The following is a 24,533-nucleotide window of genomic DNA, read 5'->3' as shown; positions in this document are numbered from 1 at the left end:
CATTTCATTTCAAGCCATTCACAAATAAAGTTGCTAGATTCTGCACACTGATCCATTCATTTGATGTGAAGTCTGAAGATAAGGACAAGATGGCGTTTGTCCCACAGCGTGTGCTATTGATGTTTGTCATGGTTTATTTGAGTCAGACAGTTTTATCTTCCAGAGCAGTTCTGTGCACAGGCTCTCAAGAGGAATGGAGTGATGGGAGAGCAGAGGAGCTGATATGTCATATATTATCCCAACACCAAAACACTGTACCTCGGAAAGGAAAATTCCATTCTAGAAATGGGTGACAATTACAAGAACGATCAGTAAAAGAATGAAACAACGTGACCTAGGCCTCAGAACTGTACCACACCACACAAATCTCGTGGCACAAATCTAGGATGGTGAGAAATGATCATTACTTTTCATTTGCTAACTGCAAGGAAAGTGATTCTCCTCTCATTTTGTTTAAATGTATCATATTACTAAAGGGCTTACGCATCATATTTCATGCTTTACTACGTATTACGGAACAAGTATAATAATGCAGGAATAGAAAAGTATCTTGCTCCATTAAACCAGCACTCCGCTTGGAAGAAAGTTGCAGTGGACTCGCCAAATTTGCTTCTTAACAAGGTCAGATGCTACAATATACACATGTCTGCAAATGAAAACAGCAGTGTTATGTCTAAATCCCTTCCCCTTGGTAACCCATATTCTGGTTTCCTAAAATTGTGCATTTCCCGGGTTCCTAGCAGCCAATGATGTGGAATGTGAGCAGGTCAAATGCACAAAGCCATGGTATCTGGCCACAGGTAAGTTGTATGAAACACTTTTTTTGGTGGGGGCGAGGGATGATGAAAATGCTATAGACCACTGTTCCCAGCAGCGGCCACCAGCCTCCATAAGCTTATGACTGCAACCTGTGCGCTGAAGCAAGTTGTAGCCATTTCTGCACATGTCAATAAATGCAAAGAATGTCAAATGTCAACAATGTAAATGAGATCAACGTTACACTCCATACAAAGTATCAACACATTTGTCAAGAGATCCATTTTTTAAAAAGTATTTATATCTCTTTGACAATATTTATGTACAGGAAAATACATTACGGCTTGACCCAGAGCTCCACTGTTGTATTTCACACATCAATTAGGATTCTACCACATTCCCTACTGTCCCTCTCTTCCCACTGCTTCTGAAGCTTGGAGGACCCAAAACATCCCATAATATGGTGAGAAGGCATGCAGACAAAAGTGAGGGGTGGAAAAACAACAAACCAACGCACTTCGCCTCGTGCAAGCTTTAAAGTATGTCTTGAATCCCAGCTTTTTCAAGGAATTTGCACCATAATCACATTCAGGTGGTTATCATTAAGGAGGGGATGATTAATGTATTAAAATGGATCCAGTGTTATATATTTCCTTTTCCGAGTATTTGACGGCACTCAGTGTTTGGATGTCAGAGTGAGCGTAGATGAGACACGGAAAATCTGTGGCAACATATTACTCAGCTGATAAAACATTTCTTCAGAAATACTCTGTAATAAAATGAAGAGAGCCAAAGAGTAAATATGTTTCTTGTTCTCTCTAACTCAAACACAAATTAAGCCTCCGAGCTTTCCTTGCAACTTTTAATTTTTTATTTATTTACTTTATTTCCAGCTCTTCCTCCCGAAAAAGCTTCATAAGGGCACTCTACACATCCAGTGGGAGAGGGAATTTTCAGCTATTCAGATTCATTCCAGCAATAAAACACGCCTCTCATTTCACAAAATAAACTCTATTTTATACAGACAGCTATTTTTACAAAATGTGTGAATCTATGCCACATATTTGCAAAGTTCTGCTTATCAGCTACAAGCAGCCACTTAATTATATTTTTATCCCACCCTCCCTTCCAAGCAGCTCAGGGCAACATATATGATGACCGTCCCCATTTTATCTGTACAATGAATCTGTAAGCTAGGGTATAAACTAGGGAGTTCCAAAGCTGAACTGAGATTCGAATCCAGGGCAGGCATTCCATCTGATAAACCACACTATTTTTTTTTAAAAAAAATACTAACAAACCCATGGGATTGGAAGGTGCCTTTTGGCATAAAGTTGATAGATTTTAATTTTAATTTTTTAAAAATAACAACACTCAGGGCAATCTATGAACCATTTCTGTTCTAGAACCTATCAAAATTTCTGTTCTAGAATATAACAAAATTTAAAGTGTGTGTGTGTGTCTTCATTAACTTACCTGCGGTACCAGGAATTGAACCGTCCGAGAAATCCCTCCATCCCATGAAGCCATTTCCATCATGAATCCTGGAAGGAATTCAAAAATACAGTGACCCTGTAAGTCATGGCTCCAACCAGGACTGTATATAATAGAACCCGGCTTCTGTGATTAAGCCACCTGGCTGAGCAAAGCCAGTTAGGCGCTCCCAGTTTTCTACAACACCTTCACATCACAACATGAAAGGAACTGGCTTGAGTCAAGCATACAAGCTTTTGCCCAAGTTCCACCTGGGGAGACCCAGCCAGATGGGCGGGGTATAAATAATAAATTATTATTATTATTATTATTATTATTATTATTATTATTATTATGGAGTGTAGACTTTCAGTGGTTCTGCTAGTACAATTCAATGTGGAATAGAATTGGAAAGGAACATCCTTGGAAGAGGAATTCCTATCTCCCCACAACCCCAAAAGCAAGGACAGCTTCCTGCAACATGTTGCTATTCGTACAAGGCTTGGCTGGGACTGGAGGCAGACTAGATGTCTTAGTGCAGAGAAACAAGTCAACATGGTCTTACCTAATGTACTATTATTAGATCATGCAGAGCAGTTTCTTCTATGGTTATGGTGTCTATCTGGTATTCTCAACGGGAAGGCCCAAAGCTCAATAAGACAAAGAGCTCTTGGCATAGTGGATTTTATGATGGATACTCCATTCAGAAGAAAATAATAATATTGATATGCAGTATGGTTCAGGCTGCAATTCCACACACATTTGCATAGTAGTTAAGTCTAGTTTTCAAACGGCTCAGAAATCACTACTTTAGTTGAACATACGAAGTTGACTCATGCTGATTTAGTCTAGTCTAGTGCTATCAAAGGTCTCGGGTCCTTCCGAAGTGTACTGTTTGAGCTTTGTAACCAGAGATACCAGGGATTGAACCTGGAACTTTTTGCTTGCAATGCATGCGCTCACTGAGTTAAGGCTGTTCCCATTACTCTTGAAATTGGCCTTTCCCAAAAATGTAATGACTGTGCACTACTAACCTTTAACACACTTAAATACAAGCTCTGCCCTTTTCAGACACCAGGATATAGTCATTTCCTTAAAGCAAAGAACAAAAATTAAAATTGATTATCAATTAAATAGCAGGGGTTTTATATACAGATCAAGACACTCAGCAAATGACTCAAGTTAATAAGCCATTGCAACAAGTTAACTGTCACCATTTCTTCATTCATCCAACTTTAACATCTCAAATTTATGGAATATATGGCTGCTCTGTTCACTCAATCCCCGCCCCAAACCACTGCCTGTTGCTTGCCCTCCCCCAATATCTTTTTTTATACAAGTCTCGTTTCATTTAACAGTGAGACAATGGAACCAAGTCTCTAGAGCAGTGTTTCCAAACCTTGGGCCTCCAGCTGTTTTTGAACTACAACTCCCATCATCCCTGACTAGCAAGACCAGTGACAAGGGATGATGGGAATTGTAGTCCAAAAACATCTGGAGGCCCAAGGTTGGGAAACACTGTTCTAGAGGTCTTCAAGAAGAGGCTGGACAGCCACCTTGGGGATGATCTAGCTCTATCAAGTCGGAGTTGCACTACATGGCCTAAAAGATCCTCTCCAACTCAGATTCTATTATGCCACAGTCAAACTAGACTGTGATTAAATCTGCTCCCCTGCCATGCACTATGTCATCATACTGCGAAAGCACATTAAGGGTCCCAATCATTTCATAAGCCTGCTAATAAAATAAGCTCTGTAAATTCATTCTTGGGTTCTCAAAATACACCAATTTATATCAGCTAATGACTGCGTTTATCTTGCTCCTTTATCAGTTACCATCTGCGCTTTTTACTGGTTTTTGTTTTACGTTGTATTTTCGACGTTATTCACTTAGCCACCTTGAGGACCTAGTATAGAAAGTCGAAGCTTACATTTGATAAAACAAATAACTATTAAATTCAGGTTAAATTTCAGACTCATTGTTTGGAAGCAGCCAAATCTGCCCCACCATGTCCTACAAGGATAGCAAGACTAAAATACCTAGATTCAGTGAACATGTATAAAATACAGACTGAAGGTAAAACCACAAAACATCTTGTAAACTGGAAACATTTAGAATCAATTTTCTCATGATGCAAATCCTTAACGTCTGTTTACTTAGCCCTTGGGGTTATGTAATATATGAATCAGAAAGAGTAGCAAGGGATAACGGAATACAGATATAGGGATTTTTCAGGCTTAGCGGAAGAAATACTAGATCTCCATTGTAATTTCATCTGCCCACACGCTCTCTTGCTCACATGCAACGTGGGTGTTTGCCGGTGGTTTTGATCTGCGTCTTGGCAAAGATAAAAACCAGACTCTAAAAAGGAAGGTCCTGTTATTCTGAAGGGAAATTAGCAGCACATTTGGCAGTCAGTGAGGTTACGAGATGATGCCATAAAAGGCTTTCTGGAAGAAACAGGATGTGACACTTGGAGGATGACTGCTTTGGATGACAACGTGTGTACTTGTCATTTTGGGTATGCACAGAATAAAAATAAGCCAGGGCACAGAGAACAGCACAGAATTTAAATCTATAAAATTAATCTTCTCAGGAACAGTACGGTCTGTTTATCTTATTTAACAAAATTTATACACCGCTGGATTGTTAATAAAAGCTCTAAGTAGTTTACAAGAAATCTGAGAATTGTAAATAGAAAACAGGCAAAATCAAGTCTAAAGATTTAAAAAACTATCAAAATTAACAATAGACTAACAGTTGTGTAGCGTGGGTTGTCAGCACCCGGGGCAAGGCAAGTAATTTGCGCCCCCTAACCCGTGGATTTGCACCCCCTAACCCTAACCCCCAGATGTTGCGCCCGGTGCGGCTGGCCCCCCCTGCACCCCCCACGCTACGCCACTGTAGACTAAAGAGAGATTAAAACACAGTAACGTCAATGTGTCTGGATAGGCTTGTCTAAACAATAACGTTTCAACAACTGGCAAAAAGTACAACAAAGGCACCTGCCTGAAGTCAAGAGGGAAGGAGACCCAAAGCACAGGTGCTGCCACAATGAAACAATGATTTGTGAGTCGAGGACCCTAACCCGTGTAGTGGAGAAGTAATGGACATGGACACAAGTATTTTAGGTTAACAGGCTGAAACAGGCCACAACTTTTATTGGTTACAGCATGTGAGCGTTATTGGCTTAGGCATTGGATCAAACTACCTATATCAGGTATACCTACCTGTGCAGCGGGGGGTCATTTGAAAGTTAACAACCAGTGGGAGGAGCTTGTTGATGCAAATACAACTGGAAGCTTCCTCTGATGTTACCGGGGGTCGTGCCATGGCCCTAGCCACCAGCAAGGGCACCAGACAGGATCCACGACCACTGGATTCCTTTAACGGAATACCCAAAATGGGGCGGGGTAGGTGACGGCCACACCCTGCCCCCCCAACACACAACACAGATTCTAATGAGTAACCACCAAAATCGGAAAAGTTGTGACGAATTGCTACGAGGTAGGCAATTCAGTAGTGATGTATGGAAGTGAGAGCTGGACCATAAAGAAGGCTGATCGCCGAAGAATGGATACTTTTGAATTATGGTGCTGGAGGAGACTCTTGAGAGTCCCATGGACTGCAAGAAGATCAAACCTTTCCATTCTGACGGAAATCAGCCCTGAGTGCTCACTGGAAGGACAGATCCTGAAGCTGAGGCTCCAATACTTTGGCCACCTCATGAGAAGAGAAGACTCCCTGGAAAAGACCCTGATGTTGGGAAAGATGGAGGGCACAAGGAGAAGGGGACGACAGAGGACGAGATGGTTGGACAGTGTTTTCAAAGCCACCATCATGAGTTTGACCAAACTGTGGGAGGCAGTGGGAGACAGGAGTGCCTGGCGTGCTCTGGTCCATGGGGTCACGAAGAGTTGGACACAACTAAACGACTAAACAACGGCGAAAAAGCAAGAGCCTGGTGCCAATTTAGCCAAATGGACAAAAACTCCTACCTGGCCCCCGGGCAACCAACCAAGGTCCATAGCAAGGCCAAGAGCATAAACCTAGCCTAAAGGGTGAGCGGGCGGGTGATCCGATGTCTTCCAGGAAGCAGAATGAGGTGCGGAGGCTGCGGCGGCCTCTTGAATGCGTCTAAACCCCTCCCCCAGGCCAACCCTATTGGCTGGCCCACGGCAGGGCGGGGCAGGAGCCGGGGACCAAACACGACCCCCTGCCGACACGGGAACAGTTCCCCCTCACAACACCTGCCGTCTGGGAAGAGGAGAGGCTTTCTTACAAGTGAGGAATGAGCATTATGTGGCACTTGCAGCCGCTGCACAGAGGGAGCTATAAGCTCCATCAGCCATGGGGCCAGGGCCAATGGAACTCATTCCTCTGCGCCTCGTTTCCCCCTCGGTTTAAGGGCCAGTGTGTGGTGATGCCTACACCTGACAGCAGTGGTTTCACCCATGATATACCGCCAGGTGAAAGCGCCACCGTGCTCTGGCCCTCAAACCAGTCCTGGGCAATGTATCAATACAGTGGTGCCCCGCAAGACGAATGCCTCGCAAGACGAAAAACTCGCTAGACGAAAGAGTTTTCCGTTTTGGAGGTGCTTCGCAAGACGAATTTCCCTATGGGCTTGCTTCGCAAGACGAAAACGTCTTGCGAGTCCCCCCCCCCTTTTTCTTAAAGCCGCTAAGCCACTAATAGCCGCTAATCCGCTAATAGCCGTGCTTCGCAAGACGAAAAAACCGCAAGACGAAGAGACTTGCGGAACGAATTAATTTCGTCTTGCGAGGCACCACTGTACTGTATCTTGCTTGTGGCCTACTGGGGGGTCCTGAGTTGCTGAAAAGTGCTGGAGGCTGCTGCCCTGTAGAAATTTGTGCAGGCAAGGGGAGTTACAGACATGCACACCCAAGAAAGACATGGGCCTGATCAGGTGCTCTGAACCATGGGGAACAGCTCTATGGGTCACGGGCAGGCTGTGATCCAAGGCCACTTCCCCGAATACAGTCCATTGAGCAGGGAAAGGAAAAGGAAGGAGAAAGAGGGGAAGCCCTTTCTTCTTCATTTTTAAGCTAAATAAGATGAAAAAAATGTTTAGGAAAGGTGGAAAAGGGTGGGAGGAAGCTGCCACTCCAAATGGAGGGAGGTTGGAAGATCTGGAGGGCAGCTGGGTGGAGAGGGGCTTCAGAGGAGTGGGAAAAAATGTAGAAAAATCTAGAACTAAGAGCAGGGGTTGGCAACCTAAGGCCCATGGGCTACAAACAGCCCATGAGGGTCGTTTAACCGGCCCATGGACACCCGCTGCCCACTCGGTCGGCTCCCATGTGCCACGCTAAACTGGTGCAGAGCACAGCGGGAATCGCTTTCCGTGATGCTGACCGGCTTCCCATTGGCTGCAGGAAGCTCCTGCAGCCAATGGGAAACTGCGCACGTCTCCTCTGCGCTGGAAGGAGCGCAGGAAATAGCATTTGCGCATGGGCGCATACACACACTCTGGCCCACCGCAGCGTCTGTGGGACCGTGAACTGGCCCAAGCCACAAGAACTTTGCCGACCCCTGACCAAGAGTGATGAGAATGCCTCAGGTGGGAGTAAAAGCTGATTAGGAGACACCCACTTCCCGCCTGTCCACTAGGTGGAGCTGGAGTCCAACCCAGTGACCCTATCATGCAGGAGGAATGCTAGGGTCCTCTCTAGCAATGCAATTAGAACCTCCTCCTTAATGGCACCCATTCTATAGACTCCCATTGGTTCCCAGGCCTGGAACTGCTGATATAATCCAAGAGTCTAAAAGCAGGGTGATCCAATATCAGGGTGAGTGGAGACATCCCAGGGTGAAAACCAAATTCCCCTCCTTCCACACCAAAAGAGTTGTTCTTAAGGAGGGGTCACAATTTTTCCCCATTTCTCAGGAGGGCCCCCATCATTCTGATATGCATTTTCACATATCACACACATGGGCATATGTCAGCAGGCTAACAGAGAAATCCCATTTTCGAGTAGTCGTACCTCGTTACGTCAGTCTCTGGTTGCGTTTTTTCAGGATATGAATGCGGCAAACCTGGAAATGTATGCTTCTGGGTTTCGCCCCACGCGCGCATGCGCAAAAACGCTTTATCGCGCTGTGCGCGTAAGCGGCGCTCTAGTTGCGGACTTTTTCAGGTGCGAACGGTACCCCGGAACAGATCGAGTCCGTAACTAGAGGTACCACTGTATTCTTGTGAATACTGGTGCAACATACTGCCAGATAAGAGCCAATGAACACTTGGGAATTGTGTGTTTGTTGAATAGCAGAAGTTGCCATCTATTAATAATCACGCCAATCACAATACTGGAATGAGCACACAGCACAAAATCCTATTAATAAACCAGAGAGGGCAGGTATTATCAAGCCCTAATAAGTCAATCAGAATCGAATCTAGATTCTGACGGTGCCCAGAGCTATTTCCTCGCAGGATGTGCCTACCGAGCGACAGAACACACCACATTTTGCAGAGCCCCATGAATGTGTGTACTAGCTAGGCTAGCTACTCTAAGCAAGCAGGGAGAGGGAGGCAGAATACCAGTGAACAAAATGTGAGTATTTTACTTATGTTCCTACTGCATTTGGGATTGGAGAAACAATAATTGTGGGAGAGAGTCCTTGCTGCTCCTCCCATTTTTAACATAGGTTTTCAAACGGTGTCGAGAACTTCTTAAAATGATGGCGTTAAGCAGCAGCAAGGAGGCCTGAAGTATGTGTTTGTGGTGATGGGGTGGGGGGGAATGTAGCTTTGAAGCCAAGCTCTAAAGCATTTTTAAAAGCTCCTTGAAGTTTTTCAGAAGGCAGCTTACTTTTATAGCTCTATCTTTGGAGGAAATAAAGAATTTTTCTTTTGATACTGCAAAAAAACCCCCACACATCACAATGGTTTTAAAACTGAAACTCTTCTCCTGTATACTTTTTTTTTAAAAGCAATATAGTATGGTCTGAAAACACTGCTGCACTGTGGAATCTTGTTAAATATAGAGGCTTTTCAGTAGCAAGGGAGATGTACTCCGTATATGCCCATGACTTTTATTTCTGAAGATCACAGTTCCCAATTAGGTTTTTCACATTATATTTTGTAAACTGCTTTTCTACTCCAGGAACCTCTAGACTCCTAGGTCTTTATTCACTGTGGGTCGATGCTCACTACTTTAGGAAACTAGCAGGTCTAGACTAGCAGGGTCAGCCACAATATTGTTACAACAGGAAAAAGCAGTCACTGGTGATAAGTTGCTTACCTCAGACATATCGTGTACCAGCAGAAGAGGAACACTGACTGTGGTGATGTCATGTGTGCAACACACTTTGAGGATATTTCGTAGGCCCATTATTGCAGGATCCCGGGCAGTAATATTACCTGACCTCACATTATCATCCACACAGAGGTGAAAAGTAACATGAATCTCAGAGAGATTTGAATGACGGGTGATGTAAAATTCTCCTAAGGGAAAAGTGTTATATAATAAGTTTAGTGATAAATTTAAAACCAAACCTATGAAATGAGTAAAATGTCGGAAAGTACTTTAGCATTACATCCCAATTCTGGATATCAGATGTATTCTATTAGGTAAGAATTAAATATAGTTCATGTTGTCTTTTGGCAAGATTACATGGCAAAGTGTAAAAATGTACCCCATGCTATTTAACATTTACATGTGTGGACAAACAGAACATAGTCAAAACAAGGTAGTGCAACAGCGGACTTACAAATTCATTTGAGATTGTAACTTCTTGACTGTGAAACACAATTTTACTCCTTTGGCAGTTTCTATTGAGAAAGATATTATAAGTTGGACCACTCAATTTATATTGGCTTGGGCATATAGCAGCCTTGAAAACAATGATTTTGCCAAAGTTTATGTTTTAATTCTAAATTCTTCCCAGGTATATATCTGATTCTACTTTTTAAAAGTGGCAGAATATTTTTGAATCCTATAGTGAACAGCGTAAGAGATTTGGAATGTCATTAGTCTTTATTCTGACTCCTGTCAATTAGGTCAACTATTCCAAGTACTGACTTGTAATGCTAAAAATTCCTGTGTGTTTCAATGGAAATGTCACATTTTCCTCCTTGCCTCTTTGCCTTGCCATCTCTGCTTCACTTTAAAAACTCTTTCCTGAGTTTGACACGACACAGAAGAGACGGGCCAAAAGCTCAGTCCTTTTACATCTTCACTTCTACTTTTTAAAAAACCACCTAAATTTTAAAACCCCAGAGAACTACTCTCAGTTCTCTGGTTTGGTAGGAAAAGGGCACCACACAGTAGAAAGATTTATTTGACCAAACAAACAAATTTTAGCTAAAATGCTGGATTCCTTACTATAAGGTACAAAAGTTTCCTGGTTTCAGAAAGCCCAAGTCTACTCTTTCAGTTATGGTCCTCCTCAATCTCTGACAATGTTTGAAAGTCTATGGGAGACACTACCTTAGAGAAATAAGGGGGCGATTGTGGAAATTTATAAAATGTTGCTGTATTTCCAATATCCAGACTGCTCTGAATCTTGTCAGCTACGGGAGGACGGGAATATTAAAATTACAGAAGCTGAATAGCTACGTGATCTCGGCCTCATTTACACTCTATCTCTGCTAAAGTACAGGAGACTAGCCTGATGGCACAGGACTCCAATTCACCCGAATTATATTCATTGGAGTCTCTCTGCATATTGTTGGTGGGTTTGCCAGGTTGTGGAAGTGCTTTTTCACCTGTGGAGGACTATGCCAGAGTGGCAGATTTTAGGAAGATAGTATTTACCCAAATCACACAGCAACCTATTAAACCAGATCCTTTGTTAGCTTTTCTTCCCTTTCTGCTTTAAGATGACACAAATCATTCTTAAATTCTCAGAGACCTGAATTAGGCTACTGGTTGCGACCCATCTCAAAATTGCCTAGCACTGGGAAACTCTGGGGTGCCTTTCAGTTAAAGCATATTTGGCAAGTAGCTTTGAATGATAAATCGACACAGGAATTTAAAAAAGACTGCAATATGAATTCTAGGAAGGAACGCATCTAACTGAACAAACTGCATAACTAAACGTACCAGGTAAAATATTTGATAGGTTTTGTTCTATGTTCTTAGATTTATCTTCGTTGCCATTGTTTCTGTTTCCTGAATCTGTAGATTATTAAAAAAAAAAATAGTACATCATATGTAAATGAATCTATCTTGGTTATGTATTATGTCACACAAGGAAAGATCAAATTATTTTCTACACAAACAAGGAAGAAGCAACTGGAACATTTATAAGTCAAGCAGCAGCGATCAATTGAAACTTGAGAATTAAAACAAAAATTCTGTGTGCAGAATTGTATTCTTAAATGACACTCTTGAAATGCTTATTTCCCTCGTTTTTACTGGCAAGGGCACTAGAAATCGCTTTCAGTTTATATTTGAAGGAAAGCAACTACAACTAGTACTGACCATGCAGTCTCTTGGATTTACTGCTGCGCTGTGTCCTGGCATAAAGTACAACCTGCTGAACAACTTCAAGCTGCTCCTGAATCCCAGGGAAGTGGAAGTCTGTGCACTCCTGGCAAACTGTTGCAAAATCTGGAAGAAAGGAAAGCAAGATCGTAGATCTCAGTGGAGAAGAACCTGGTTTATGAGCCAGAAGTTCACACAATTGAATATTTCTCTGTGTAAAAACATTCCCTTCACATAGAAGACTAGGTGTCGGAGAAAGGTTCTAGCATGCAGGAGGACTTCGATTTAAATTAAAAACCAATGATTTAAAACCAGCAAGGAAAAAAGGGTGCAAACCTGACTACTGAATAGTGTTAATTTACAGCTAAACAGAATGTTATTTATTCCATTTTTCATTCTTACAAATGGGCCTTACAACTATTTATCTGTGTGATGCACTTCATTATATCGAATGAGAGGTGGCTGTCAAATGATCAATTATATGTTAGTTCAGGCAAAAAAAGGAAGTAGTTATATAACTCTTGACCTGAACTCAACAGGAAGAAATCCAATTCAATGAGGACGACTTACCTCTTTTGATCCCACTGTATGAACTGATGCGATTATCCACTAACAAGACCAGGCCACAAAGAGAAGTTGAATAAAGCGACAGTGCCGTTTGAAGCCTGTGGAGTTTGACTCCACTGCGGTGATGGCGCTTGTGCTTGCAGAAGTCCAGCATATCTGCCCTCAGCAGTCTCAAGTTATGCATTGTTTTCAGTTGGGCTCCTAGGCAGGAGGAAAAAATAAGATGTGTGTGCGAGAGGCAGGGAGTGAGAGAAGGACCAAAAGGAGCTCAAATCACCTCAGGAAAAGTGAATTATATAAGCATGTCCAGATAATCTGACTTTACTGCTAAAGCTAATCTAAAACACACTGTAAAATCAGTTATCTGATCCCACATATAGAGGGAGCAATAGCATAGACCAGAGCTATACTGTGTGTCTCAGTTTTAAAGACATTTAACTACTGTTAGCTTCTAATATCAAACCACACACATTCTCTCTCCAAAGGTGAACATATACATTCTCCTAGTAACTTGTAAAAGAACAGAGATATGTATAGTGAAATAAGCCCAGTAGACACACCCCAGATCAGAAAAGAAATTTACTTAACCATAGTTCTGGTGAAGGTAAAGTACACCAGTTCAGAGAGAAATCAGCTTCAAATCTGCTAACATTGCAGCAATATCAAGCATTTCAATCCATAGCAGAAGGGGGTGGAATACAAAAATATCTAGAAAACAATAATTTGACTTCAGGGGAAATCAGACAGTTTTAGCATCTGTCTATTTGAAACAAACCCATTTTGGGTCCATTTGCATTTAGAAAATCATTTGGGCTATCAGAGAAGGCACATTAGTCATCACTGATGCGATTTCCAAAATGAATTACTTTTGCTGGTGCACAAAACTTGCTTTACACTAAGTAAACTTAGTGATGGAATATCTGCACTTGGCACAACCTTTTTCATAAGATGTAATCAATACCAGCCAAGCTTTTCAATGAAATTTTACTCACTGGTGTGGTTACCAAGATAGGTTTAGATCACAACTTAAGACATGTTTCAAATTTTGGTAATTTGTGGCCTGTTTTTGTGTTAAGCCATTGAATATGGATATGTGGGCAAACATGTTCAGTCTGGAAATGAATGAAAATGTGGCTGTGAGAAAAAACTCTGGACGTTCAATCTTTCACTTACCCAGATGAATAGTGAAACTTTCTTCCAGCTGTCTCTGGTCTTCAAAAAGCCTCCCATTGCCTTCTGCAGATTCTCTCCACTGATTGGGTTGGACATTTATTTCATCACTGAAATAAAAAAGAAAAGAAAATGAAGCCAGACAAAGCTTTCTGTCCCCCACTGCCTCCGTGTTTATTAATTTGACAGGAACAGGCATTTTACCCTAACCATGTGAACTGCAACAGCTTCAAGGGCAGAGCTACAGAGAGCCCGTGTGGTACAGCAGTTAAGAGTATTGGACTAGGATCTGGGAGTCCAATGTTCAAATCCCCACAAAACCGTAATTGCTTGGGGCTGATCCTGAACCAAACACTGCCCTTCAGCCTAACCTACCTTCACAGGGTTGTTGCAATGACAAAATGGGTAGGGGAAGTGCTGTGCTCAAACCTTTGAGCACTTTGTTAAAACAAACAACGTAGCACAGAGAAACTTAGCCAACAGGCAACCAGCTGCCACCTTCATATTTAGGTCCCTGGTGCTGATCTTGCAACACAAGCAGACCCCTTTGTTGTGACAGAGTACCATCCTATCGGGGGCTCTTCCACCTCCTGTGTGCTTTTAGTCCACATTAGGGTGTGGATTTTCTACACTAAAATAAAATAACAGTTCCATAAATTAATCCAGGACTAGATTCAACATTTGGCCAGAAAGCCACTTCCGACGTAGAAGGAGGTGGAGTTGCGCGGGGGGCTGGCTCTCAGCCTTCGCGCAATTGAGGAAATCCCGATCGCATCATCCCCTGGCCAGCCAATCGGCTGGCCTGGGGGGGCGTGGCCTGCTCCATTTAACGCCTGGGATCTCCCTCTTTGCCGTTCCCAGCTGCTCCAGTTCCATAAATTAACTCAGTTATGGAATTAACAGTTTCATAAATTAATCCAGGACTAGATTCAACATTTGGCCAGAAGAAGTGACAGACCCCTACATCCCTAATCTGTTCCTTCTAATTAGTAACTAACAGATATAATCCCTAATCAGTAAGTTAAGAAGAAAACTAAGAAAGAAGGGTACCCGAGAGTGGTGCCGGGGTTTTTCAGATCCTCATGAAGCTTCACCACCCATTCCTGATACTCCTGTTTCTGAATAGCTGTAGTTTGCTTCAGTTCATTGTTCCACTTGTTCTCCAGAGCCTAAAAGGAGACACTGAGTCAGCCAATTGATTAACAACAAATGAGCTGCCCAATTTATTCCAACCAGGTACTTCATATACCTGCTGGGATTCAAAGTGTTGTGCTGCCAGCATGTTTACGTCTTGATCCGATAATGACTTTCCCAGTTCTTGCATCACCTTATCCATTTCAGCACCTTGCCTACGATAAAATTCTAGTCAGAAATATTTTGTTCGTTTGTAAAAAATAGTTATGCATCACAGTTTGGCCCTGACAAGTGATCGCCCCCCCCCCCGCACCATAAGCATATGTCAATAGAAGAAAAGCTGAGAATAAATACAGTGGTACCTCGGGTTACATACGCTTCAGGTTACATACGCTTCAGGTTACAGACTCCGCTAACCCAGAAATACTGCTTCAGGTTAAGAACCTTGCTTCAGGATAAGAACAGAAATCGTGCTCCGGCGGCGCAGCGGCAGCAGGAGGCCCCATTAGCTAAAGTGGTACTTCAAGTTAAGAACAGTTTCAGGTTAAGAACGGACCTCCGGAACGAATTAAGTACTTAACCCGAGGTACCACTGTATCTTAAAAACAGCATCTTTAAGAAGAGCATAAAAGACAATGAGCACTAAAAAACATTAAAGGCTTGGTGGAATAAAAACCACAAAGCGTGGGGAAGTTAAATTTCCTTGGGGGAGAAATTTCGTGACAGGGTTTCTGCCACCATAAAAGGTTTGTCTCCTATCACTACCATTATGTCAGCTGCCCTCCAGATGTTTGGAACTGCAACAGCCAGCCTGGCCAGTTTACATGCTACAATATCCATTTAGCATAGGCTTTCTTCCTTTCTTTGAAAAGGTAGGGAGGTTTACAGAGCCCAGGAAGCAAATCTGACAAGCTTAAAAGCTCTCTCTTCCCAGCGGGGAAAACCGGGCACAGAAAGAGCTTTTAAGCTGTCTACCTTGCGTGAATTTTATATGTGCAGTATCAGGTGCCCAGCCACCAAGTGTGTGAAGCTGAGATCGCGCAAGTTAAATGTGTGAAATAGTGACCTGCCCCCATGAAGTGTTTTAAGAAAATTCCATACTACACAGCTAGTGGCCAGGATCCAAAGAACTATGACCCTAAAACTAGTTCTATCAACTTCATAAGGAGGCTTATTAAGACCCTTCCATGGCTATTACTTTTAAGTTTGTAAAGGACTGCAGATTTGTTTTTAATCAACAGTGTCACACACACTCAACTCTCTGGCAAAGGTAAACTTCAAAAACTGTCTTCGGCGGGAACAGTACATTAAAAAAGGAGGTGCGTTCAAAAAAGAAAATCAACTGTCTGTGATTTGGTTCCTTACAGTATTTAAATCTCTGGTAGTTCTTTAGAAAAATAACACACGCCAGATTAATTTCTTCTCTCTTTATAATAATTTTAGGACTAACAGAAAATGCCAAGTTAAAAAAAAATTACCTTTCTCGTAATTTTTTCAGTTCCACATCTCTTTCACTTATCAGTTCAGAGATGCTAACAAAATAATTGTGTTCCAGATTTAACAGCGTTTCAGAAGCAGGAGAATGGATAAGATCGTGATAGACATCTGCAAAATCTTCATCCCAGCTTGGGTCTTCGGGTCTTGCATATTCCAATGTTGCCTGGAAAATTATAAAATGATGATAATGGGCCCTGCACATGAAAACTAAAAAAAATATATATTTTATTGTTATACTGATTGGTTGCCAGTGGGACATTTTTGTTTTGATAAAATCTGTGGGTTTTTCCCTTGAAGATTTTCCCTCAATGGTTCAGAATCCACGTGCTGACAACTGCTATGGACGAGACGCAGCCATAACTAGCAAACTGGTGATCTCTCCGTCATTCATTCTTGTATAGCAACTGTCAATAACTCAAATAAAGCGGTTTTTTTTAATGCTCCAACAAGATGCTAAGAGCAAAAAAGGCATTTCAGTAATTTTGCCAACTGGCCCAAAAAAGGTTGGTGATCCCTGATTTGGGCCATAGTTTCCCAAGAGGTGTCACATAGTTTTAAGATGCTGATCTCAGGTAATCCGTCAAAAAGGGGCTTTGATTCCGATCTATGATTCTTAATTTGGAAGTTGGTGCCAATAGTCCCTGGAGAAACAAGATTTATGAAAGGAATCTGTGAGTACTTGAATTTGATCAGGGGACACCATGGCAGAATCAACTCTATGTAAACTTTTCATAAATTCCTGTTAGCTGATATTTGACTCCACTGATTGAACCAGATTGATCCAGTGGCTAACGACAGCTGCTGGGTATGTGCCTCAACAACAGCGGATATGTATCACATTTATTGGGAATGCCCTAAGATGCAATATGGTAGATTACAGATGTAATCAAATTATGTTTGTTAGTGTACCACATACCTTTAAACAGATAGGAGTGGGGCACTTCAGCCCTCCAGATGCTTCTGAACTATAACTCCCATCAGTCCCAGAAAGAAAAACACAGTACCATCTATCTTTTTTATCTGTTAATAACTTAAATCCCTTCATGTGCTACCAACTACAGTAGAAGCTCTACTTACGACTGCCTCTACTTGGGCCCGATCCAAGTCGCGACCACGGCAAACCTGGAAGTAAATACTGGGTTTGCCGCGATTCGTGGACGTGCAGAAGTGGCTGCCGCCGTCTGCACATGCGCAGAAGTGCACTGCCACCGAATGCGCCTGAACACAACGGCACTTCTACCAGCGACCTGGATCGACTTACAGACAGACCTCCAGAACGGATTATGTCCATAAGTAGAGGTTCCACTGTACTTAAAAGATTCTGTGGAAGCACACACAGTTCTTAAGTATCTAATATATAATGCATTAATAACATTTTTGCCAGTGTTTGTTACAAAAGGAAAAAACCAAACAAACTAAAAAGCAATTCATGTAATAGCAGAAAAAAGGAAGGCATAGGCCAAAGATGAAAACTCAATCAGCCTTCTAGCAATAATTAGTTGGTAATGCCTTGCGAAGTAGTTTGTGTTCAAATTAACCATCATTTGTTAGAGCCAGAGAAGGGAGGAAGGCAAATAACTGAACAATGGAAAAGCAAACTCATTCTCTGAGCATGGATCCTGATGGAGACAAAACAACAGCAGTTGGTTCATGTATTTCTAATCAGAGAGTGAAATATCCAGTAAAGAATGAGTATGCTACAAAAATAAGTTCCAGCATCATCTTCTGAAGCATATATAATGCTATGGAGACTTCTTACCTCGGTATAAGTTTTGGCCCAAGCATTTGCCAGTTGGTGTAAATCTACTTTGCCAGACTTTACAGCTTCCAGGGCTGCTTCTGCTTCTTCATCATGATCTTTTATGGATTCCTCCTCAATGAATCTATTCAGGGATTCTTTTAAATCTGAAATAATGGCAGGGTTTTTTGGGGGTCATCCATCAACTAAAATGCTTATCTTTTTAATTTATAGTCATTATAAAGGGTAAGTTCAATTTTTTAATGGTTACTAAGAGGACATTCATAGGAAAGGTTGTAAGTTCCACACATTTGGTGTTCAAATTCCTCATATCCAATTTAATATTTTTATGCATTACAGTTTGGTGGTCTGCTTCACAGGTGGAGGGATCATTCCCACAGCAGAAAGAAGGGAGGAGAAAGAGTTTAGAGAAGGGAGGGAGGGAAGGAAGGAACCCCCCCACCCCAATTTTTTAAAGAGGAGGGGAGGAAATCTGAGATCAAAATTAAAGCAAATTATCTGAGATCAAAATTAAAGCAAAAATTAAAGGCAGAGTTAAAGGAAAAAACCAAGCACAAGGGAGTAGAACTCCAACAAATGACAGTCCCATGTCTCTGTCTTGGGCTAATAAACACAGTGCAATTCATCACATGAATGTATCCCATGCCATCTAGATAATATGTCTATAAAGTACACAGTTTATTAGCCACTGTGGCAAACAATGCCCCTTTTAAAGTGATTATTCCATTATTTTAAGTGATCACAGTATATTGTGGGTCATTTTATCCAAATAATGTGACTGAATACGCAACCGGAGCCCCCCCCCACCCCGCCCTTGGATCTGCAGCGCAAAATAAGCAGCTATGAGTTATAGCCTACATCCAAAAACAGAGTTTTGCATGTGCAATGGGCCACCTATGTATCTCCCTCCGACGTCTGCAGATGGCATTAGGTGAAATCCAAGTTCTTTAGAGGCCCTATGCAACTGTGAGAAAGTCTATGTTTGATGGTATAGAATAAATCCTTACCATTTTCTATGAAGCATGGCAAGTTGTAAGGACGCATCAGATGCCTATGCAAATGGGTAGCACTTTCTTGCACTGGGAATTTCAGAGGAACTGTAAGCACAAAATGTTGGTTTCCAGCTCTGAATTCATACAAAAACCCTCTCTCCTTACTACAGATTGTTCCTTGGTCACCCTTCATTTCAAAGGCTTCCTGCATTGAAGCAAAAGGAGAATGCTATTACCGTTATATCTTTACACAAACACACAGAAAGGGGAGGGGAGCCAGTAAGTGAATTTTTAAAAAGTAAAACAAAAAAGGAGATTGAAGACATTCACATTTGTTAAAAAATAAGGCATTTTCTTATTTTATTCACCCTGCAGAAATTAATATTGCAGTAAATAAGATTTGCAGGTTTCCCCTGGACTAAAACAGGACACATTCACAGAATAGCAACACTGTTGTTTATTTTTAAAGTGGTGAGTTTTTTGTTGGTTTCTTTCTTTCTTTTAAAGATCTGATAAGGCAATTGCAACCTCCAGTTAAAGAATGAAGTTTACAAACAAAGTACAGACAGATACCATTTTAGGCACATCTAATATGTGTGTGACCATGCACATGTGCATTGAACTGAACCCGGAAGTTACCCAAAAAGTCAGAAAAAGGGATGGAATGAGGTCTTTGCAACTTCCTTCACACACTCCTTCAAGGAATCAAGGAAGGCAAACATCATAATAGAATTAAAACTTCTACAAAATAGTTTAAAACAACCTTCCGAGAAAGTATCTTTAGTATCTTAGAGGAAGGAACAACTAGCTACTATTTTGAATAGAAACATTTCTGTTAGGGGTGAGAATACGCGACAACATTTTGTTGTAAGCCCCATTTCTAATACATATAAAACCGCTTCAACACACATAGTTTTATGTGTTTCTTTAAGCCTTTCAAATAGCTTCTGAAGTTAAATACATTTTAGGAAATATGTACAAGCTCAAGAGGTTGCTTGGGCAGGCCTGTTTGGACAGGGTGTTTTACAACAGGGCTGCTGCATCTTAAGACCCCAATTTTTGGTGACCTCATCTTTTAAACAGATGCAACCTGAAGCCGGGTTGATGGCTCCAGCCTACTGGGGGAGCAGGGTGCATGTAGAAGAAAGTGTATTGGCATCCACAGCCTACAGTGTTTAGAAGATGGGCTGGCTTCAGTTTTATGTAGCTTACAATATATATATATATATATATATATATGTGTGTGTGTGTGTGTGTGTGTGTTGTTATTATTATTATTATTATTATTATTATTATTATTATTATTAATTGAATTTATATGCTGCCCTATACCCGGGGGGGTCTCAGGGCAGTTCACAGAATAAAATCAAGATATAAAACCACAAAATACACAAGAAAAACAAAAAAGCCACCCAACAGCCCCCTCACACATTGCTATTATTATTATTATTAGTAGTAGTAGTACTGTAACTCCCCCCCCCCATACACAATATTTTACATTTCAGAAACCAACTGACAATTGAATTAAGTTTGTTTATGGTCTATCCTGGCCAGAATCATTCACAAGAAAAGTAGCAGCTGCTTAGTGGGGCACTAGGAACAAGCCAAGAGATCCATGAGAGATCCACGAGCAGGAACCCCCCCCCCACTCTCCCAATACCACACAGGACATTGTGTATCTTGGTCTCTGTCCCGAGAGAATCAATTCTTCTGAATGATCATTTGCTGGAGACCCCTGGCGGGGGAGAGAGGGAGGGCTCTTCCCAAGGGTCCCCCATGGTCATCTGGTTGGCACTTGTGAGAAGAGGGTGGTGGGCTAGAGGGGCCTCCCTTTGGCCTGATCCTGCAGGGATTCTTCTCATGGGCTTATGGTGGAGAAAACAGGAGGGCATCCCCGATAAAATATCAGAGGTCGTTGCCTAGGGTTGGATTTAGGTTTGATGAGCCCCTAAGCTACTTGAGGTAATGGGGCCCTTTATATGTCCAGCTGTGTCAGCAACAAATTGTGGCTCTTTTTGTGTTGAATATATGCGGTATATGGTAATTTATGGACCTAATAGGTATTTAAAGCCATTTGCACATAACAAAATATGTATTTCATCTAAGTAATTGTTGGAACTGAAATACATTTAAGAAGTATATTAATAGTGGGACGGAGGTGGCACTGTGGTCTACTCTAAACCACTGAGCCTCTTGGGCTTGCTGATCAGAAGGTTGGCGGTTCGAATCCCCACAACGGGGTGAATTCCCATTGCTCGGTCCCTGCTCCTGCCCACCTAGCAGTTCAAAAGCACATCAGTGCAAGTAGATAAATAGGTACCACTCAGGCGGGAAGGTAAACGGTGTTTCTGTGCGCTGCTCTGGTTCACCAGAAGCGGCTTAGTCATGCTGGCCGCATGACCCAGAAGATGTACGCCGGCTCCCTCGGCCAGTAAAGCAAGGTGAGCGTCGCAACCCCAGAGTCGGTCACGACTGGACCTAACGGTCAGCGGTCCCTTTACCTTTTATATTAATAGTGAAATAATGATTAAGCTCTAAGTTAACATGATTTTTTATTCATAACAAACTGAACAATGCAAACACATTGGCATTTGGCAATAACTAAAGTTCCTATAGAAATGAGCAAAGCAGTGATATTTTAGGGAGCAGGCTAGCAGGCGGGGCCCATTGCTTACATCACAGGAGCCTACACAACACACAAACACTGTTGCTGTGTTTTCCCCCCTGTTTATATTTTTTGGGGCCCCCCAAGAGAGTGGGGCCCTAAGCTATAGCTTCTTTAGCTTATACGTAAATCCAGCACTGGGGGCGCCCCATCTTGCAATCAATTGTGCAGGGCGGGTCTTGCCTGGGCCCCCAAATATTTTATTCAAGTCCATCTCCCCCCCCCCCCCGCCCTGCCTGCAGGGGGAACCAGACACGGTTCCTGGCTTCCTCCTTCACGACACTTTTTTTTTGTTTTTGTTTTTTTAAGAATAATATTTATTCAGGTTTTAAAACATTACAAAAAAAGGAAGAAAACACAATACAGAAAAACAAAACATTTCCAAGAAAAAATGCAAAAAATAAAAAAGGAAAAACAGATAAAAAGGAAAAAAAATAATTAGAAAATACATACAATCAAAACAGAAAAAAATCAAGTTAAACCTTTACATAATTTTCTTTCTATGACTTATTTCCTTGACCTCCTCACACCTCCCCTCTTTGTTTTCTAGTTCAAATAGATATTTCAGCAAATCCTTCATCTTTATTTTTATCCTAATAATTTATCTTAATATACTGTAATTTTCCATTCTCTCTTTCACCAATTAGCCAACCACTTTTACTTTATTTAATCTTATTTCTCATTAAAACTGATATATTTAAACCTATTCTCTTAAAACATTTCCCCTAGGGTCATAAAAATTCCATTCCACGATTTCTCCATCTCTCATAAAAAAAAATTAAAAAAATATCTCAATATATACACTTTAAATTCCCAATTTTCTTTCACCGTCTCCCCTGCCCGGTCTCGGCCCCCACGACACGCGTTTATAACACCCGTCACATTACAACAAACCTAAACTGCAGGCATTCCTCGGGTTCTTTTTTCTTTCGGACGAGCGAAGTTTCGTCTAAGCAAAGCGTCTCCCTCCCTCCCACAACTGCTGCTCGAATTTTAACAGCCAAGAAATGGAAAACACAAGAACTACCAACTGTGGAAGAATGGCAGATGAAGATGATGGACTTTATGGAGCCGGCTGACCTCACTGGAAGAATCCGCGACCAGAAAGAAGAGGAATATCAAGAAGATTGGAAGAAATCGAAAGACTATTTGAACAAATATTGTAATATTAAAAATTACTTGAAAGTACCAATGAGGCCTAGGGTTAAATTAAGATTTAATTAAATAAATAAGACCTAAAATGTTAAGAAAAGTTAGTAAGTTTGATTATAATTAGAATATTTATTTTGAATAATGATGTTGGAAAACTGCTACATCCAATTACAAGGAAATTCAGATGGGAAGGACTAGAGGAAGTCAAGCAATATGTTTATGAGGTTGGAAGTTTAACTGATTAATCAATTTGTTTTGTTCATATTTTTTTGTAGTTATTTGTTGTATTTGTTTTATTTCTCCCTTGTTCTTTTTTTTAAACTTTTCTTTCATTTGTTTTACAGTATGTGTTATATGTGTAAGAAACTTAGGAAGACACAAGATTTGCCCACCCTGGAAGAATGGCAGATGCAAGTGATAGACTACATGGAGATGGCAGAAATGACTGGCAGAATCCGAGACCTGGGAGAAGAGTCGGTGGAAGAGGACTGGAAGAAGTTCAAAGATTACCTACAGAAGCATTGTAAATTGTTTGAATGTTAAAATGATGTTGGATATAAAGATAATTTGGCATTAGTGACATGGTTAAGGAAATAACAACCCAAGATGGCGAACGGCACTTAGTCAGCGTGAATGTGAGCTCTCTGACTTATTTTTGTCTTTTATCCTTCAAGTTAATGACATGGTTAAAAGGAGTATGCAAAGATGATTAAAAAGAAAAGGGGGGAAAGACCAGAGTAATATTATGCCAAACCTGATATAAAGTGGCACAAGGGATTAAGTTATAAAGAATAGGTAAATTTTGATGTGAAAAGAGGAGAAAAATTGGAGACAGAATAGGGTGAAACTTATAATTATAAATGAGGTTTGAAAGAGGGTAAGGATTTGCTGAACCTGATTGGGTAAAGGGGAACACAAAAAAGGGAGATGTGAGGAAGTCAAGAAAGAGGGTTATAGAACTATGAAGTTGAAAATTGGATTTAATCTTTGTTTCTTTTTTAAATGTTTTTACTGTCTCTTTTTTTCTCTTTTTGATATATCTGCTTTTGTTGTATTCTTGGCTCATGTATGTTTTTGTTTTGAAAAATTTGTTTTGTAAAATCTCAATAAATATCTATTTAAAAAAATATATATATGTGTAAGAAACTCAATCAACATTATTGGGGGGAGCTGATGGACTATATGCAACTGGCGGAGATGACTGGCAGAATTCGAGACCTGGGAGAAGAAAGGATTGAAGAAGATTGGAAGAAATTTAAGATTTATCTACAAAAATATTGTGATTTAGAGGAATGTTAATAAGGATGCTTGGTTATAAATAACTGGCCATCACTAAATTGGATCGGAAATTGACGATAAATGAGATTAAGAGAAACAAAAATTTGTTGGAGAATTGTTACACTATATTGAATTGAGTGGTTATAAATTTGCAAATAAGATGATAATTTGCTTGAAAAAATTTATTAACGATGTAAGTGGGAGCGGGAGACGTGAGGAAGTCCAAAGAAGTTATGAAATTTTGTTAAAACAAAGCAATGCTGTTTATTATCTTTGTATTTCTTTTATAAAAAACCCTAATAAATATTTTATAAAAGAAACAAAAACAAAAAACAACATTACTGGGGGGAGGGGAAAGAGTCTCCCTCCCTCCCTCCCCCCTCCCCCACCACCCGGCCTTCGCCTGAGGCGACACGGAAGCCGCCCGAGAGTCCGCGTCTGCCTTGGAGAACGCAAGGGAAAACCCCCCACAAACTCACCCGCTCCTCAACCCGCGCGCTGCCCTCCTTCGGCGGAATGCCCCTTTCCCACGAGACGCGAGTAACGCGCGTCGGCCAGGACACGCCCCGCCCACTTTTCCCGTCCCCTCAACCTTCTCCTCACGGGAGAGAGAGAGAGAGAGAGAGCGAGGGCGCGGGTGG

At 41.4% G+C, this 24,533-nt stretch overlaps 1 protein-coding gene across 4 annotated transcripts; it reads right to left on the bottom strand.

The window, feature by feature from the left end:
• Window positions 1-1,035: 1,035 nt before the first annotated feature.
• Window positions 1,036-24,524, bottom strand: FERRY3 (FERRY endosomal RAB5 effector complex subunit 3; the record flags this gene model as incomplete). Of its 4 annotated transcripts, none has more annotated exons than XM_081860968.1 (15): window positions 1,036-1,525; window positions 2,233-2,300; window positions 3,264-3,321; window positions 9,492-9,694; window positions 11,295-11,369; window positions 11,676-11,804; window positions 12,249-12,446; window positions 13,419-13,525; window positions 14,466-14,584; window positions 14,665-14,764; window positions 16,028-16,209; window positions 17,806-17,951; window positions 18,813-19,002; window positions 22,494-22,607; window positions 24,372-24,515. In XM_081860968.1, the coding sequence occupies 13 exons, from the start codon at window positions 18,988-18,990 to the stop codon at window positions 1,433-1,435; spliced, it is 1,656 nt and encodes a 551-aa protein (XP_081717094.1). In that variant the 3' UTR covers window positions 1,036-1,432. The 4 variants fall into 4 exon arrangements, with proteins under 4 accessions (XP_081717094.1, XP_081717095.1, XP_081717093.1 ...); XM_081860969.1 differs by having other exon boundaries at window positions 22,494-22,546; XM_081860967.1 differs by lacking the exon at window positions 22,494-22,607 and having other exon boundaries at window positions 24,372-24,524.
• Window positions 24,525-24,533: the final 9 nt, after the last annotated feature.

The sequence above is a fragment of the Podarcis erhardii genome (assembly GCF_964252035.2).
Source record: "Podarcis erhardii genome assembly, chromosome: 5".
Classification (NCBI taxonomy): Eukaryota; Metazoa; Chordata; class Lepidosauria; order Squamata; family Lacertidae; genus Podarcis; species Podarcis erhardii.
This window is presented reverse-complemented; position numbering and strand designations above follow the sequence as displayed.